The sequence below is a fragment of the Onychomys torridus genome, chromosome 2 (genome assembly GCF_903995425.1).
Source record: "Onychomys torridus chromosome 2, mOncTor1.1, whole genome shotgun sequence".
Taxonomy (NCBI): Eukaryota; Metazoa; Chordata; class Mammalia; order Rodentia; family Cricetidae; genus Onychomys; species Onychomys torridus.
In genome coordinates, this window is record NC_050444.1 from 70,314,201 (window position 1) to 70,331,305 (window position 17,105).

A 17,105-nucleotide genomic window follows, 5' to 3' on the forward strand; every position below is an offset into this window, starting at 1 on the left:
CATTCATCAAATATTTTATTGAGTAAACAGATACCATGTAAAATGGTCCATACATGTTAGTGTGGAGACATATTACACAGTTAACTACATGGAGTAGTTTCATTACAATTGAGACAGGCCTTAGGAGGGAGAAGAAAAAAGAAGGACATTAAGAATATAGTGGGGGTGGATTTGGAAGTATGGGGTGGAAAAGGGTTGACACGTAGGATAATTAGCTTGGGTTGACTTTGCTGAATATTAATGCATTTTCTCCACTGAAGCAATTGCTTTTTAACAACAACTTCTAACATTTATCAAGGACTTTCTATATCGTTTTCAACTACTGTTCTTTAATAGTAGCATATTTTAAGCCACACTGTAAACTATGCACCAGACATAAAGTTTGACTATCTTGTGACGCACAGTTCAGCCATATCATTCTGGGATTCTAACATAAAGCTTACTTCTTCTGTGTGTCAGATACATCCCCCATATGTGAACCCCTGACAGTATGTATTACCTAAAGATATTTAAATCTTGAATGACTAAACTGCCAAGATCACAGTCAGTAGCCAGCAAAACTAATGTTTAAAAGTAGGTCTGCTTGATTCTAAAAATCAATGTTCATTCTACTATATTCAATATAAGCTAAGGGAAAACTTGACCCATTTCCTTCAATTCAGTGTGTGCCTAATCTTTGTAACTGAGTGGATGCTGTCCTCCCCAAATCAGGTAATTAGTTCATTAAGAAATAATCTTGGAGCTGGAGAAGTGGCTCAGCAGCTAAAGGCACTCACGGTCCTTCCAGTGGACCTGAGTTTGTTTCTCAGCACCCACACTGGTGGGTTCACAACAGCTTGTAACTTCAGCTCTAGGGGATTCAATGCCCTTCTCTATCCTCTATGGGCACCCCTCTTTATACAGCGGATACTCACAAAGACACACATACACAAATAAATGGAAAAAAAAAACCCACAGCCTTTAAAAGTAAGTTTTCACTAGCCAAAAATACTGTTTGTGGGTAGATTTTGTTTATAAACTTAGCAATAAGTTCTATAAAGAAAGTAAGAATAGCCCTATTATGTGTCAGAAAACTAACTAGGAAGGGCACTCACTAATTACATTTCTCATAAAGATCCCTTAAAGCTAAAAATCTCAACCTCATCAGTGCAATAATGGCAGGATGGTTTGCATTTTTATTTGGAAAATACTGATTTTTGCACATATTTATCTGCTCATACATTCCACAGAATGTGTGTAATGTTTTGGAGGTACCCGAGTTAAGTTGGACACAGAGCCTGTCTGGGAGAGGTTAAGGTGGCATGTGGAGCTGAGGCATATTTAGCAGCTGTGCAGGATAGTGGAAACTTACATGACTTTTCTGGGAAAAACGATAGGCGAGGCAGAAACACAGATAATATAAACAATCAGGACACAAAGGAGAGATGGGAGGACGTTCTGTGTGGTGAGAGACTGCTGCCGAATGAAAGGAAGCAGTGGCGTCTTAGACCCGTTCTTGGTAGTGTCTTTCTGTTGTTGTTTTTTTAAGAAGAGGAGACCAAAATACGTAAGGAAGTTTGAAAAATGTGAAATTAAAATTTAAGATTAAACCTACATATTCTAAGAGTATAATTTTGGTACTATGACAGAAGCAGTAAGAGACCCTAAAGGAAAGCTGTGTTGAAGTTACAAAGACATTTATAAAAAATGGCTACCCAGGAAATAATGAATATTAAATCATTCTACTCCATCAAGCCTAGATTAATTCAGAATGGAGAGCTAAAAGTAGATAGACATCTTTTAATTTTTTATTTTAACACACGCATTGGACATTGGTGTTTCAATGATTTCTAGCATTAATAATAATTATTAACTAATTAAAACGAGGGAAGAATAGGAAAAGAAAAGTATGTGGCTGTGAGGGGAATTTACTGCTCGACATAAAAATCCATTTTATTCAGAAACATAAAATGGTAAATTTGGAAAGTTCGATTTTTATCCTTTTGTTTTATCAGTTGCTTGTCAAAGTTGATTGTTTTTATTGGTCAAAGAGTTTTTATTTTTAAATTGCCTTTTTCATTTATTTTTAAATGACTTGACTTAGTTGGAGTTGCCTAAATTGTCATTAGCAATTCGACTGCAGTACAGACAGGCTTGACTGTCTTGTGGGTGATGGATGAAGCAAATGGAATCCTTGAACCCTAAAGATGAAGGCATCAGGTACCCTGGAAATTGGATACAACTTAATAGCTCAAGAGAATGATTTCCCAAATAGAATCCTGATCTTCTCCTCATGGATAAGTCAGCTTTACTCAGCTAAGAGTGGTGGAAATATACGTTGACTAGCACATGTACGTTAGAAACTCACAGCTAAAAGGAGTCTTCCCAGTGTGTGGCTGGAAAATGGATATTTGAAAATAAGAACTCAAAAATAGCATTTTAAAAAACAGCCCCAACTACAAAGAGTCATTTGATTTTATATACGTCCTTGAATTTATCATGTTTAGATACTCTGAGGTAATGGTTGAAAGCATATTATCATAGTCCCAATTTGAAAGAGGTATTTAAAAATGAGTTTCCCTTAGCTTCAGCACATCAAGTTGGAAAGAGAAGTGTCTCGGAGGAGTTGAAATCCATGAAGGATATCTTGGGAGAATTTTTTTTCATGCATGGCTTTTAACTTAATGAATATCCTGAATATTAATAACTTACTGAGTCCATCTTGTATAGTGGGTATGTTGCTCATGCTTTACATGCACTATTTTACTTAACTTTCATGACAACCTTATGCTAGGTGTTCATTTAATATCTTCATTTATGCAGATGAGGAGCTGGAAGGACAGATTAAGATGCTTGCCTGTGAGTGACAGTAATTCTATTTTAATCCCAGGGCCAGACTCTGGAGTTAGTGCTCTAAGCACTGCATTAAATAATTATTGGAAAGCCAGTAAAAGATCAGCTCAGAAACAGGCAAAGGGCCTTTGCTGAAAGGTCACAGATCATTATTGTGCAGTTACATTACTCTTTCTCTTTGCTTGACCTTTATTGTCTGCTAACACCAATGCATAAATTTGGGGCATGTGTTCATTTATCTTAACACTTTCCCTTTTATTCTCAAGAACAAAATATGTCTTTGTGCCTCTGGTGCACAGAATTTAATTTGACCAAACACTTTCTGCATGTCCTTGAACTGATAATAGATTTAAAAAATATTTTAATTTATTCTTTAAAAATTTTATATATGCATATAGTATATCTTGGTCATATCCACCCCCACTTCCCCTTCCCAGCACTCTCAGGCCTCCTCAACACATCTCTCTCCTAACTTCATCCCCTCATTTTTCTTTTCTTAATAATTCAGAGTTCAGTTATTACTGCTTGTATGGGCATGGCTATAGTACTATCCACTGGGGCAGAGCTAACCTGCCAGTGGCCCTGCCCATAAAGGAAAGTGACTTTCCCTCATACTTCCATAACAGTCAACTGCCAACAGCTTTGCCACAGGAATGGGGCTTTGGGAGCTCCTCCTCTATCCATGCTGAGATGTTGACTGGATCGAGGTTGTACAGGAAACCTTAACTACAGTGAATTAATGTGTGCTATAGCAATATCATGTCCATAAGACAACATTTCAGAGCACTCCTCCACATCCTCTGGCTCTTAGCTTTTTTGTAGCAAAGAAGGTTGACCCATGAAAGACTTCAAACTCAAGCTAGAGCCACTGTCTCATATTGGCCTTACTTTTACTTAAAAACTCAAGTAAGAGTGTAAGGTGAAGTTGGGGGGAGTATTAGTAATGATCTTAGCTTGTTTGGGGCTACCACAGCAAATTTCAGAGACAAGGTAGCTTACAAACAACAGAAGACATTTACTTCTTACAGTCCTGTTTCTGGGAAGTTCAAGAACAGCTGTGGTCAGATCCAGTGTCTCATGAAGATCTCCTTTCTGGTTCATAGATGGCTTATCTTGCTGTGTTTTCATGTGGCGAAGAGCTCCCACGGGCCCATTTTATAGGAGTACTAATGCCATTTCTTTGTGGTTAGAATCCCCATTATCTACTGAATCACTCTGTCTAATCACTAATTCCTAGATTTCATATGAATTCTGGGTGGCTTCAACCTCTAGATTCTAGAGTATAGAAGATAGCAGTGGCCACCCTACTCAGTCTGTGGTCAATATTGTGTTGATCCAATGTATAATCAGAATGAAGGAATCAGTAGACTTGATTTTTCCTCTAAGTTCCTGAAATTATTTATACACGTAGGAAAGTGTGTGCAAACTCTCAGTGTGAATTTGAGTTACTGCATTAATAAGTGAACTAGGTACCTGTTTAAATTTAAATCGATGAGTTACATAATTGGAAATACATCATTAATTACACAATCAGTACATTCTAGCTAGCATTGTTCCAGAGCTGACAGCTTGCTGTAGATAGGCACCTGCAGTGTTCCTATGTGTCAAATGGGCAATTGCTGGCCAGGGATCACTTTGATGACTCTTTTGTATGTAGTCCAGTCTAATAGTCGCTCTCACATTTTTATAGATTCAAAAACTCTATATTTTGCCAAAGAAAAACAAAATAATTTAAAGTTTTCATGAAAAACGAAGGTAACATTTGAAAATATTTCTCTAAGAAATCCTTGAGATTAACACTGAAAAACAATAGGATTCAAAGCCAGGCATGGTGTTGCTTGGAAAGCCAGCAGTAGGGAGGTGAAGGAGGAAGAGCAAACTCATGATCAGGTACTACCCGCATATGAGGTGTGAGGCCATCCTGTGCTATATGAGACTAATCTTGAAAGACCAAATCAAGAACAAGAAATCAGCATTAAATTTATTAGGTCTGCTGGGTGGTGGTGATGATGGTGCACATTTTTAATCCCAGCGCTCGGGAGGCAGAGGCAGGCGGATCTCTGAGTTTGAGCCAACCTGGTTTACAGAGCAAGTTCCAGGACAGACAGAGAAACCCTATTTCAAAAATCCAAAAGATTTGTTCTCTTGCAATGCTTGGGATTATCATTGAGACTTTTTTTTTTTTTTTTTTTGAGCTGAGGATTGAATACAGGGCCTTGCGCTTGGTAGGCAAGCGCTCTACCACTGAGCTAAATCCCCAAGCCCATCTTTGAGACTTTATGCATGGTAAGCAGGTACTTGGCCACTGAACTAGACTCCCAGCTCATTGACTTTCTTCACTAGTCTCTCCCACCTTTCTTATAAATGACATCCCTTTGTATTGTTTAAGTTTTGTGCTATGGTTTGAATCTAAAATGTTCCTGGAGAGTTTTTGTGTTGAAGGTTTGGATCTCAATGCTGCATTGTTTAGAGGTTGCACATTTGGGAGGTGATTGGGGTGTGAAGGCTCTGAATTACTAAGTGGTTGGGCTCTCTTCCTCTGCTGGAGGAAGTAGGCCATTGTCTATATTCTTCTAAGGGTCTAGTTAGTACCCTGCTCTGCTCTTTCCTCTCTTGATCTCTGTTTCATGGTCACCATGAAGTGAGCAGGCTTGTTCTACCATGTTCCCTTTGCCGTAATGCTCTGCCTCAACACAGGCCCAGGAACAACAGCCAAGTAACCATGCACTGTTGTAACTGTCAACTCAGTTAAGCCAATCATATCTAATTTATCTAATCGAGATAATCCCTCACAAGCATGCCTAGAGTCTCATCTTCTATGTGATATCAACCATCACACACATCTCACTCATTCAGAGAGGAGACCAACAATGATGGTCATGCTCATTCTTCTCAAATCTTTTTTGCTCTTTGACTGTGCCATTTATTTATTTACTTACTCTCTTTGAGAACAAAGCATTGTCTAGAATGATAGGAACTACAAGACACTTAGTCTCAGGAGCACAGATGGAAATGTAAAAAGGAAACCAGTGGGGAGTTAATTGTGTGGCATCTGGCACTGAGGTCCAGCAGAGGCAAACAAGCCATCTTACCACTACTTTTTGACAAGATGGGGTTGCTCCCTGGAGACAAAGGTGGAAAATAGAGCCCCTTATTCTTATGTCCTCTACAAATGATTTGTTGTTAGCAACCACTAATGGTAGAAGGGACCTCAATTACCCCACACATCTAGGACATAAATAAAATGTCTCTCTGTATCCCTAGATGCTACAAAATGGACTTTTCTATTGTTACATTAAATAGGCTATTGAGTTTTCTAGTTCTTTCTCTCTCTCTCTCTCTCCCTCTCATACACACACACACACCACATATACACAGAGTTATACACACACACACACACACACACACACACACACACACACACACACACACATTCTAGTCTTAACAGAACAATGCTATCACCAACTATCTCTTATCCTAACATTCTAAGTTTTATCACTATCATCTTGCCTGGTGAGAAGACTTACAGCTCTTACAAAAAGGCTTGAAAAAAATGACAGCAGCTGTATAATTCCCATTCATTAAAAACACAAAGTCTGAAAAAAAAAATCCACTGATACGTTTAGAGGAGACAGAGATCAACTATGGTTGTGAGATTGAAACCAGAATAGTCTTATACCCCCACTAACTCACAAAAGCACATGCAACAAGCAATAATTTGGCACTCCATGTAATTGTTTTAAACCAAAATGTTTTGTGACAAGTGTGTATGATCACAAGCCTATACTGTCAGGGAGGGGAAGCCAGGAATTGGGAAGTATGGAATTTGCTGGTTCAAACTATATAGTACACATATCAACTGTTGTTCAGAATGAGAGAAAATACTGACAAAACAATGCTTCTTTAGTCCTGAAGTTTGATTGATGGGTTGATCTATTGGGAAGCAAAACTTGTTGCCAGTGGGAAAAAAGCAATCTTGGGGTTCAAACAAGGTTTTGCTTAAGGCCCCAAAGGGTACTAAAACTCAGAATTTGGTGTTTTTTTTTCTATTTATTTCTAGACTCTCAGATAACATTTTTTGGGAAATACAATGTTTGGATTATGAGTCCAGTAATTTATATGGGCATGAAAATATGATATAATATTAATTCTTGGTCTTTTTTGTGCACAAAATGAGTAGACTAGATTTCATCAACATTGGGACTCTTCTCACAGGCTTGCATTATCACAGAAAGCACAGATTTCTAGAAACACAACTTTGGCACCTCCATGAGATTGCTTCAAACCCAAACTCACAGGAGAACATGAATAAGGCTCATCAAAAATTGAAGAGAAAACTATCTTTAGATACCAATGAGATTCAGCATCAAGCAGGCTATGTAACCCACACATGGTTGGCATGGTCTGGGATATACATAAGATACACAGAGTCCTATCATATATTTTTTTTTTTAAATCAGATTCACTATGGTATTTGACCCTTCATCAAAAATAGTCATTAGATAAAGGCTGGGACAAATCTGTGGTACAGCAGTTACGGTTGCCTAGTAACTACAAAGCCCAAGGTTTGATCCTTACCACCACAGAACACAAAACAAAACACAAACACAATTTCACATTAAATAGTGTTAGAATCCTTATGACTATTACTCCCTGGTACCTGAACTAACATCATCATTTTGGAAACTATTATTTTTTGTTTTAACAATTTTGCAAAGAAAATTTTGTTGAGTGGTGAAAAATAAATCTTTAATGTCAACAAACTTAGTAGCTGAGTGCTTGTGAGTTGAAAATGAAAGCAAGGGAAGATGAATCACGCTGCTTCTGGCACCTGGGACTTGCTAGGCTAGCAAACAGCGCATCCTGGGCAAAAGTGGACTAAGAGTGATTGATACCTTCAATGGCAAATGGCTTCCCCACAGTCAGAAGCTTGCAGTCAGCATCTATTGATACTTCATAATCCAGAAGGGCTTTGTCCATGATGAAGGCATCTAGTTTCTCTGGATCATTCCTATATTTAAAACCAAAGGGAACAAAATGAAAATGGTTCATTACTGGGTAGGAAGGAGTAGCCTGACAATTGGCTTTGGTTTGGGGATGGAAACTTGGATACCAAGGGCAGCACAAACTTGTCCGCTGCTGGCTCTTTTGGCATCTCATTCACATATATCAGGAATAGATATCAGGGAATTAGGCATTCCTTTTAGAGTATACAAGTTCTTTCCCATGGGTTTATCTACCAACCCCACTTCTAACTGCAAAGTCCAACATCTAAGCCAGATGTAACTCTTAATTGAATAGGAATGTGCACAGGGAAGGCTGATTTCTATTATTTATCAAAGTAACTTGTGTTAAGTACTGCATTCAGTATCCTACATACATTTAATTATTCATCAGGACTGTGAAACAAATAATGATGAAAATGAGGCTCAGAGATTTGAAGTATTTTGATTTAGGCCACACACCTGGTTAAGTGTTGGAGACAAGTGTTCTTGTGAATCAATGTTGAAACTTTTATTTTTTTCCTGTCACAATCACCATTTTGTTGTTCAGAAATTGACTATAATTTTGTATCTAGGAACAGATATCAAGGAAATAATTAGAAAAGATCTAGTGTTCATGGAGAAAAGAAATTTGTGGTCTCTTTAAGTCCATGGTATAATGTCCAATAAATTGAAGGTGAAGCTTATGTAACAGATCTTAGTGGTTCAATTTAATAATCTTTCTCCAGGGAGTCCTGTTTCTTCTTTCTGCATAGGTAGTTCAGAATAATTTAATGTGGGTCCACTAGGCTTGTACCAGTTAATCGACAATGGGCTTAAGTTGCCATTAAATATCTTAGGTGTCCTTCGTGAGAGTTCTCTGTTGTTTTGAGTATGGGTGCATACATGACCCAGTGGAAAGCTGTGTCTAATCACAGGGTGGACAACCCTCTCAGGGAATGGAGAGTTTGAAAGGAAGCCAGCTAGGCAATTTCTTTGTTTTCAGCCATCCCAAGTCCCTTTTACTGAAGTATAGAATTTATACACTTAATTTCTTTTTATTAGTGTAATTAATTATAAAGAATAATGAGTTTCATTGTGAAATTTCTTTCCTCCACCTCTCCCTTCTATCCTTTCTTCTTCTCTCCCTTCCTTTCCTCCCTCCTTCCCCCGCGCTCTTTCAGACACAGTCTCACCACACATTCTTGGCTGACTTCAGACACATGCACTTCTGCCTCCATCTCATGATAAGTAGAGTTCAGACTCGATCCACCACTCTTATTCATTCTGATATTTTCATAACGCATGTAATAGTTTATCATATCCCCTCTCTCTTGTCCTTCTGTTTTCTCTTCCCAATCTACTTTTCTTAGTAGTTTCTCTTTACTAATGACCATATCCTCTCTTTTCTCTCCCCATCTCATTTACCCCTTAAATAGTTTCTTTTTCATAACAAAGACTTTTCTACTACTAGAATTGTCTAACCAGCTTTTCAAGACAACACTTCTCTATTTAATGTGGCCTCAGTCCTCCCACTCCTAAAACCAGAGTGAGGCTGTGCAGATCTAATGCAGAGAAGTAGCCTCTAATCTTAGAGGAGAATATGGTTAGGGCTCATTTACAATTTGAAAGAGAAGGATGTCCATAGACACAGGTGAGATTCACCACCAGGCAAGAAATTGCTAATGTTGCCTGAACCGCACATAGACACATAATAAATGGTTCTCTCTTTGGCATGAATTGCCAATAAATTGTTTTCCCATTCTTCCAGGAAGTGAAACTGCAGAATGCATCTATCTTTTCAGGAATATTTCACTTAAGTTACAATAACTTAATTTTGACATGTTTAACATCATCTAAAATGAAAACACTACACAGATCCCTAGCAAGAGGAAGTTCATAAAGGGTCTGGGGAGTGTGAATTATTTCCTAGGAGCTGTTGATGAGGCATCTTAATGGAATCTAGGTAATAAAGTCAAATTCTAGTTTGAAGATGTATCCTTAATCAAATTATTACAATAGCAAGAGAATGCACCTTGAAAAGGGGTACACAGCAACATGTCAATAGTCCATAAATGTCTATGCTAATATAGGATAAATAGGGAAAAAACCCTTGAGGTTCATATACATTTTTTTGAAACCAGTAATTCCTGAGCCCTGTGTCATTGATATCCTTGTATAAGTACTCATAGTTTTGAATTGTATAGTGAGGTTAGTTGGCCTTGATTGATTTCTATGCCATGAAAAGACTAGTCACAATGAAATCATAGACTTTCATGGGATCTGAGTCACTAGGGAGGAAGTAGACTGGTGTGATCCAGTCATAAGTAGTTCTAGGCTGGCTGAATCATTGTTGTAGTTGGCATAGCCTCCAGCTTCATCTATTGTAGAATCATGTCTTACAGGTATTCATTTAAAACTACATTTTACATATTACAAAATTAGTCATACTCTAACATAATAAAATAAATGAGCAACCTATGTAGATGACCCTGAATGTTGTAGGTCCAAGCTCTAGAATGCAGGGGATGCAAAGTAGTATGAAAACTATGGTTGCTTGGAGTGTTTCCTAAGAACACCCACAGTGACTAGGTCAAAAGTGGTGCCCAGAAAGAAGTGAGGAGACACTGACAATAAGACCTGCCTATATTCCTGTTTTATGTCAATCAACGGGTCACTTGAGAAGTTTGGAAAACTGCAGTGGGTTTGGGATGGGGCTCAAGAGTCTGTACTTCTGTTTGGCTCCTTTACACCAGCTACAAAATGGGTACACCTGGATCATAATTCATTAAGGATCACTCAAATCCTCAAAGACTCTTCCATTTTGGTTTCTGAACTAGCATGAAGCTAGAATTCTAGTTTTTGTTTTTGTATATATTCAGCCACCTGTTACTCATATCACTTTCAGAAATGTCCTACCTTTGTGACACTGGGCATCAGATGACAGCCTTCTCAGTTAGAGCCACTGGGAAAAATTAAAGGTCTGAGTGCAGGGGAGCTGCTGGGCACTAGGAAAGTTTCACCTCATCCTGCCATGCTGGTGGCAGAGCCCTGTTTGCCAACCACTTCTGAGAGCCCTTGCCATCTGTCTGGCATCCCATCCTTTCTCTCACACCTGTGCAACTGTCTAGAGAAGAAACAGAAGAGAGTCTTGGAGGCAAGGGAGCTCTAAAGTGTGTCAGAAGGGACTCCAATGTTTTGATGTTTTTGCAAAATAAGTGTCATTTTGCAGCACTCAAACTTCATAAATAATTTTGTGAACCTAAGAGCACACAGCTTCCAACCTCTCTGAGTTCTAGTATAAAAAAATCCATAAAATTGCTGAAGGGACTATTACTAGATCTCTCGAGGAACACAAAGTCCTTGTGTCCCATGAAAGCATTTCTTCCTTTCCTTTTTGAAAAATTAGTTGAGGCAACTTACTGTTCACTGGGAGAATTCTAACATTAACATGGAGAAACTGGTTTCCTGATGATGAACTGAGGTGGGGACTTGGAGGTTGGATGCTGCAAATTGTTGTCCTGATGCTATCGGGCAGGGCAGGAGGACAGGTACCAGGTATCCCTCTTGCAGAAGCTGAAAGCCATTCAGTCCCTTCTCCCAGGCAGACTAGACCAGCAGACTCATCACTGCATTGCTTGGCATTTGACTCTACTGAATTACAGGCTCTGATAATCTGTCATGGCAACATGATTGCCTTTGATTACCTCTCATAAATTCTGATGAGAAGGATGCAGGCATAGGAGTCATTGCTTTCTATCCTATTTCTTTCCCACAGGAAATCTCTGAGATAAATTTCCATTTCCTTGTGGCAAAATGAGGTATTCCACAGGCTTAGGGATTCACTTTGAAGGAAAAGGTTGCTTTGGGACACTTTATCCTTTGGGCACATTCCCTATGTGTTTAATCATCTCAGCATTGTTGTGTAAGCCAACATTTTCTTCCCTTGCCATCCACTCCACTAATGACCTACTAGCTTTTTCACCAATGGAATTACAAACTGTAGACTATGTAGATAACTGGTAATCTACATCATTTAATTTCTTGTACAGCATTCTATATTGTCTTTTGGCTCTCACAATGTATGAGTTATTTCTTTGTGTGCTTATGTGTATGCATTTATATGTTTGTGAATGTGTGTGTGTGTGTGTGTGTGTGTGTGTGTGTGTGCACGCTCGCGCGCGTAGGCTAGAAGAAGCTGACATGTGGTGTCTTCCTTAATCATGCTCTACCTTAGACAGGTCTCTCACTGAACTTGGAGTTCCTTGACTTGGCTAGACTGGCTGACCAAGAGAACCCCAGATTCCTCTTGCCTTTACTTGCCCATCACTGGGAGTGTTTATGTGTGCCTTGAGTCTTATATGGGTACTGGGGACCCAAATATGGTCCTTCGTGCTTGTCCAGCAAGCATTTTTTGACTAAGCCACCTGTACAGACCCTGCATGTGCTATTTCTGAACACAGCACTAGGGATTTTTGTCCACCATATTGGAAAAAAATAATAGGCAAAACCCCAAATGATTTCTCTTCTTTGAAGCTTTTAGGATCCAAGGGGTGACACTCACTTCAGATACTGTACTCCATCAGGGGTGGCTGGTACGTTGTACCTTCTCATATACTCATGCATCTCTGGGAAGCTTTGCCGTACGTAGTCTTCAGCACTGCTTTCCCGGACAGTCCCAAAACGGAAGCCTTGAGAAGGATGATGAAGCTACCAGAGAGAACAAGAAATGCCTCTAATATGCAGTACTTAGTTAATTACTTGTTTAAAACCATAGGATTAAAAATTCAATAATTGAGAGCACATTTTACACACCTAAAGGCACTAACATGAAAACAAAGTGTGCAGACACAGACATAGGTATATGCTTGATTGTATCCAAGTGTGTTCTGTCCTCAGGAAAGTAATAGGAATGATAAACCAAATGTATAAAACAGTTATTTTGCTTCATATTGAAAACCCAGTACATTTTTTTCAAGAACGTTATTACACTTACGTATGTGTGTGTGTGTGTGTGTATGTGTGTGTGTGTGTGTGTGTGTGTGTGTGTGTGTGTGTGTGTGTGTTGGGGGGTGGTGTGTTGGGGAGCACATAGAGGCCATGATGTAGGTATGGAGATCTGGAGACAACTTGTGGGATTCATATGTCTTCTTTTACTATGTGGGTCTTGGGAATTGAACTCAGTTCATCATGCTTGGAGGTGATCACCTTTGCTTTAGTAATCTTGTTGGCTCACTAGTGGATTGAATTCTTTAGGCAATGACCAAATAGACATGTAGAATCAGCATCACATTGAGAATTGAATACTAAAGTATATCCTTGTGATTATAACCCTCGGTAGTTAGAACTGTACAAAGGCCAAGTTAAAAGCATCCTGGGATGATAATATACCTTGTCCAATGCTGTGAATACTTTCATTTTATGTTACTAATCTCTTGATGCTGTGTTCCATGTTAAATGTATTGGATTTACTTTTGGTGTCATTATGAATTATTCTTTTTCCTTTAAGTAGTTGCAGTACCCAGTGCTGAGTCATGCTGTGCATTTTCTCAAATGGAATAGTGCCCTAGATAGGCACAAGGGAGGAGGGAATAGCAGGATTAGAGCCAGAGCCTGGAGAGATCTCCAGGATTCAAGACCTCACAGGGAGGGGGCAGTGCACAGAGACCTAAAAATGAAGATATCACACACACATGACATTTTACTCAGCTCAATTACAGAGACACACTGATATGGAGCATAAAACGTATATTCTGCCAAATAGAAGAAAGAGCAGGGATTGGGTCATATTGTGAACATATTGACATATCCTTTGGTCAGCAGTAGTACAGAGGTTATTCTTCTCCTCAATTGGTCCAGTAAGGCCTTTCAATTTCTGTATTCTGCTTCATATTGACATAGTTTATATCACTGGTATTGATCTGAAGCCCTGGAGATGGGGCTATGAAAGGGCTTTATGGACTTTCTAAACCTCCTGAAACTTCAAGCAACATTGCATACACATATGCATTTGCAATTGTCTTCTATGGAAGGAGACAACACAGAATGTTTTTTAGGGAAAATAATCAGTCTTTCAAGTTATTTACATATCACAAACTAAGAACTCACTGAATATAGAAACATTTGATATATTTGAAGATGACTTAATTTTGACCCATACTAAAAGTCTAATAATTACAACAGTTAAATAACCTATATGTCAATCCTTATAGAATGTTATACAATGTATAAGTTATGTTTGTTAGATGTAGTTAATAAAACAGGTGCTCTCACAGACATGGAAAAACATTAATGGGGCTTGACCAAAATTACCTATGTATGTGTTTGTTTAAATATTGTCATTTCTCAGGAATGTAATTTATTTGTTCATGGTTTATTGAGACCCTATTGTGTACACCTCTCAAAGTCATATATGTAACCTGAACTCTGATCACCTGACTATTAATGTTGTTTCTTTGGATACTCTACTGTTGAGTATGGCAATATGGCATATTCTTGTGTTCAATATAATTAACCCCCATACTGAAAACATTCCAACATTTTCTGCCAATATAACCATAATGAGGCACAAACAAGAACAGCAAACAACACTGAGTACTTTTATTGCATCATATGTGGAACTGAATACACACCTTATTCTGTTTAGTGCTCAGGGCTTTGTGGGCAAGAGCACTGTACCTTCTTTCTTTAAATGACTTGTGGGCTGAAGCTCAGTGAAGTGAAGTAACCAGTAAAATAACTCAGAGAGAATGGACAGGGATAGATGGATTAGAACCCAAGTCTGTCTGATTTCAAGGCTGATGCTGGTGTTTTGGCACATCATCCTGACTTTCAGCTCCTGTGAACAGCTGGATGAAGTATTCATCAGAAGCAACCCAATGGCCTTCCCTATCTCCCCCTTTCTCTGTGTATGTGTTCATGTGCATGTGTGTGTGTGCAGGTGTGCATGCAGGCTAGAGGTCAACACTGAGTATCTTCCTTATTCACTCTCCATCTGAGCTTCTGAGACAGAATCTCTCATTGTGTCTGAAGCTCATTGATTGAACTAGTTTGCAGCAAGCCCTACAGATCCTCCTGTCTTTGCATCCTAGTGCTGGGATTACAAATAATATGGCACTCTTCTTGATTTTTTTGCTTGGAGGATCTAAATTCAGGTCCTCATGCTTATGAAGCAAACAGTATCTCAGCTCCTTGGTAGCCTCTTCTTAGTATTCTCTTCAATGTGCAATCCCAGGCCAATCCTTACAATAGTAATTGCTGTCCCACAGCTTGAGCAAAGGTTTATCAGCCTTTCCTCTATGTAATACCTGTTCACTTTTTAAGGCCTAGATTGAGATTCTCTATGTTAAGTTTTTGGGTCTTATCTAGATGCACTCTCCTACTTAGAGTGATAAGAACGATAATAATGGACTACCTTTTTACCTGTGCTAAAATAATGTCTTACACATCTCAAACACTTGGCACAGGTGTTTACTTGAGCAATTTTTCACACGGGGATGCATGATCTCCTTTGGCCCTCCCAGGAAACCTTAGACATTTCCATTACCTTCCTTTCACAGAAAAAGAAACTTAAGAGTAGAAAGTTTGTCATTTGCTCAAAGTCACAGAGCCTATAAGTACTGCACCTGGGGTCTGAACTCAGACAGCCTGATTACAATATTCAGTCTGTGATCACTGTAGAATGCCCCTTCTTACACATGTTGTATGACTCCCTAGCTCAGGTCAGTACAGAATTTACCACTTGTGCACAAGGTAATGGAGTTAAGGCCTTTAAACATTTGCCATAGCACTATACGACAAGATAAATGCTATTTTTTTGTTTGTTTTACAGGCTGAGACAAAGATAATATGTAAATTTACACTACTAATAACTGGCAAGATTTCGTCCTTTGGCATGTAGATTTGGTTTAATTCATTTGTACACCACTCACTGATCATGACACTGGTACCTGCAAGCGTTCTGTAGCTTTTTACTAAGTCAGTATGTTTAGTCCCCATTCTGTAGTTTGTAATCTTCCATTGACCTTGTAAAAACACTTCTACTCCCAGTTCAGTTATCACTCTGTAACTTATTGTCTAAGTTGGAACCTCCTTTCACAGCCCAGAGTACTATTCATTACACCATAGGGCCCACAGAGTCTCCTTTCACAGAACCTCATAGACAGCACACACATCTAGCTGTAGTTTTAAAGTCAATGATATAATTATTTGGTTAACATCTAGGCCTTAAGGTTGACCAGTGAGATGGATCGGTAGGTAAAAGTGCAGGCTGCTCAAGCCTGACTTCCTGAGTCTAGATTCTGGAACACATGTAAAGGTATACGTGACCAAGCTCCACCAGTCTATCTTCTGTACACACACACACACACACACACACACACACATACACACACACACTGGCACATGCATGCCCACATACTCATGCATCATACAAAAGTATGCTATAGACATAAATAAAAATCAAAAATCTCCATATTACTAAATAAAACATTTTTCAAAAGTGTACAAATTGCTAATTGGTACTTTGTAACTATTTGTTGAACTCAGAAGGGGTAGGGGGGTGCTTTGTCATTCCACTTCATGTGAACAGTGCCCACAGTCCAGCTTACTACTCAGGTTTTCCAGATGAGCCCTGTCTTTAATGTGAAAGAGCCACAGGATCATTAGTTATTAGACTTTTGCCTTATATGAGAAAATAATCTTTACTGGGTGTACATTTTAGCACATTTCACTGTAGTACTATCTTTATGGGCCATGGGCTGACTGACTGTAGGCAGCTCTGCCTTTCTGGGCCTCCTTTTCTCTGTTGACTGCATCAGAGTACTGTCTGTCCCTAGAAACTAGGGGATAGGAGCCAGCAGATGCAGGCTGGCCTTTGGTGTTCTTCCTTTCCCTCACTAACTACTGCCATTTCTCATTAGCACTTACATTGGCTTCATGTGACTCTGGGAAAGCGGTAGCTTTGAGGTTCTGAGAATGGAAAATTACTTCAAGTGTTAACAAACAACCAGACTCAAGGATAGAAAGCATGTTATTAGCCAGACTAACTGAGATGTATTTCATAGACACCTCCACTTCTCCAGTCCAAGTAGCCATTATCTGTCTTCTTTCAACCCATTAATGGTCCTTATAGAACTCAAATATTATCAAGCTATTCTCTCCCTTAATGCTCAGTGGTTCCTCATGGTCTTGGGGTAGCGTGCAGTGCCTAAGTGGCCTCTAAGGCTGACCATAGGTTTGTCCCTGTCTTGTTTCTAGGCTCATCTTCCCTCTCAGGCAGTTGATGCTTCA

General features: G+C 39.0%; 1 protein-coding gene across 1 annotated transcript in view; it reads right to left on the minus strand.

Moving 5' to 3' along the window:
• The window catches only part of Grin3a (glutamate ionotropic receptor NMDA type subunit 3A), a 176,918-nt gene that overhangs the window by 38,357 nt on the left and 121,456 nt on the right, over positions 1–17,105 (minus strand). Inside the window, exons 4-5 of the mRNA XM_036178669.1 lie at positions 12,379–12,524; positions 7,728–7,843 (exon numbers count right to left, since the gene is read on the minus strand). Of these exons, the coding sequence (XP_036034562.1) occupies positions 7,728–7,843; positions 12,379–12,524 (262 nt within the window). The remainder of the gene's footprint in view (positions 1–7,727; positions 7,844–12,378; positions 12,525–17,105) is intronic.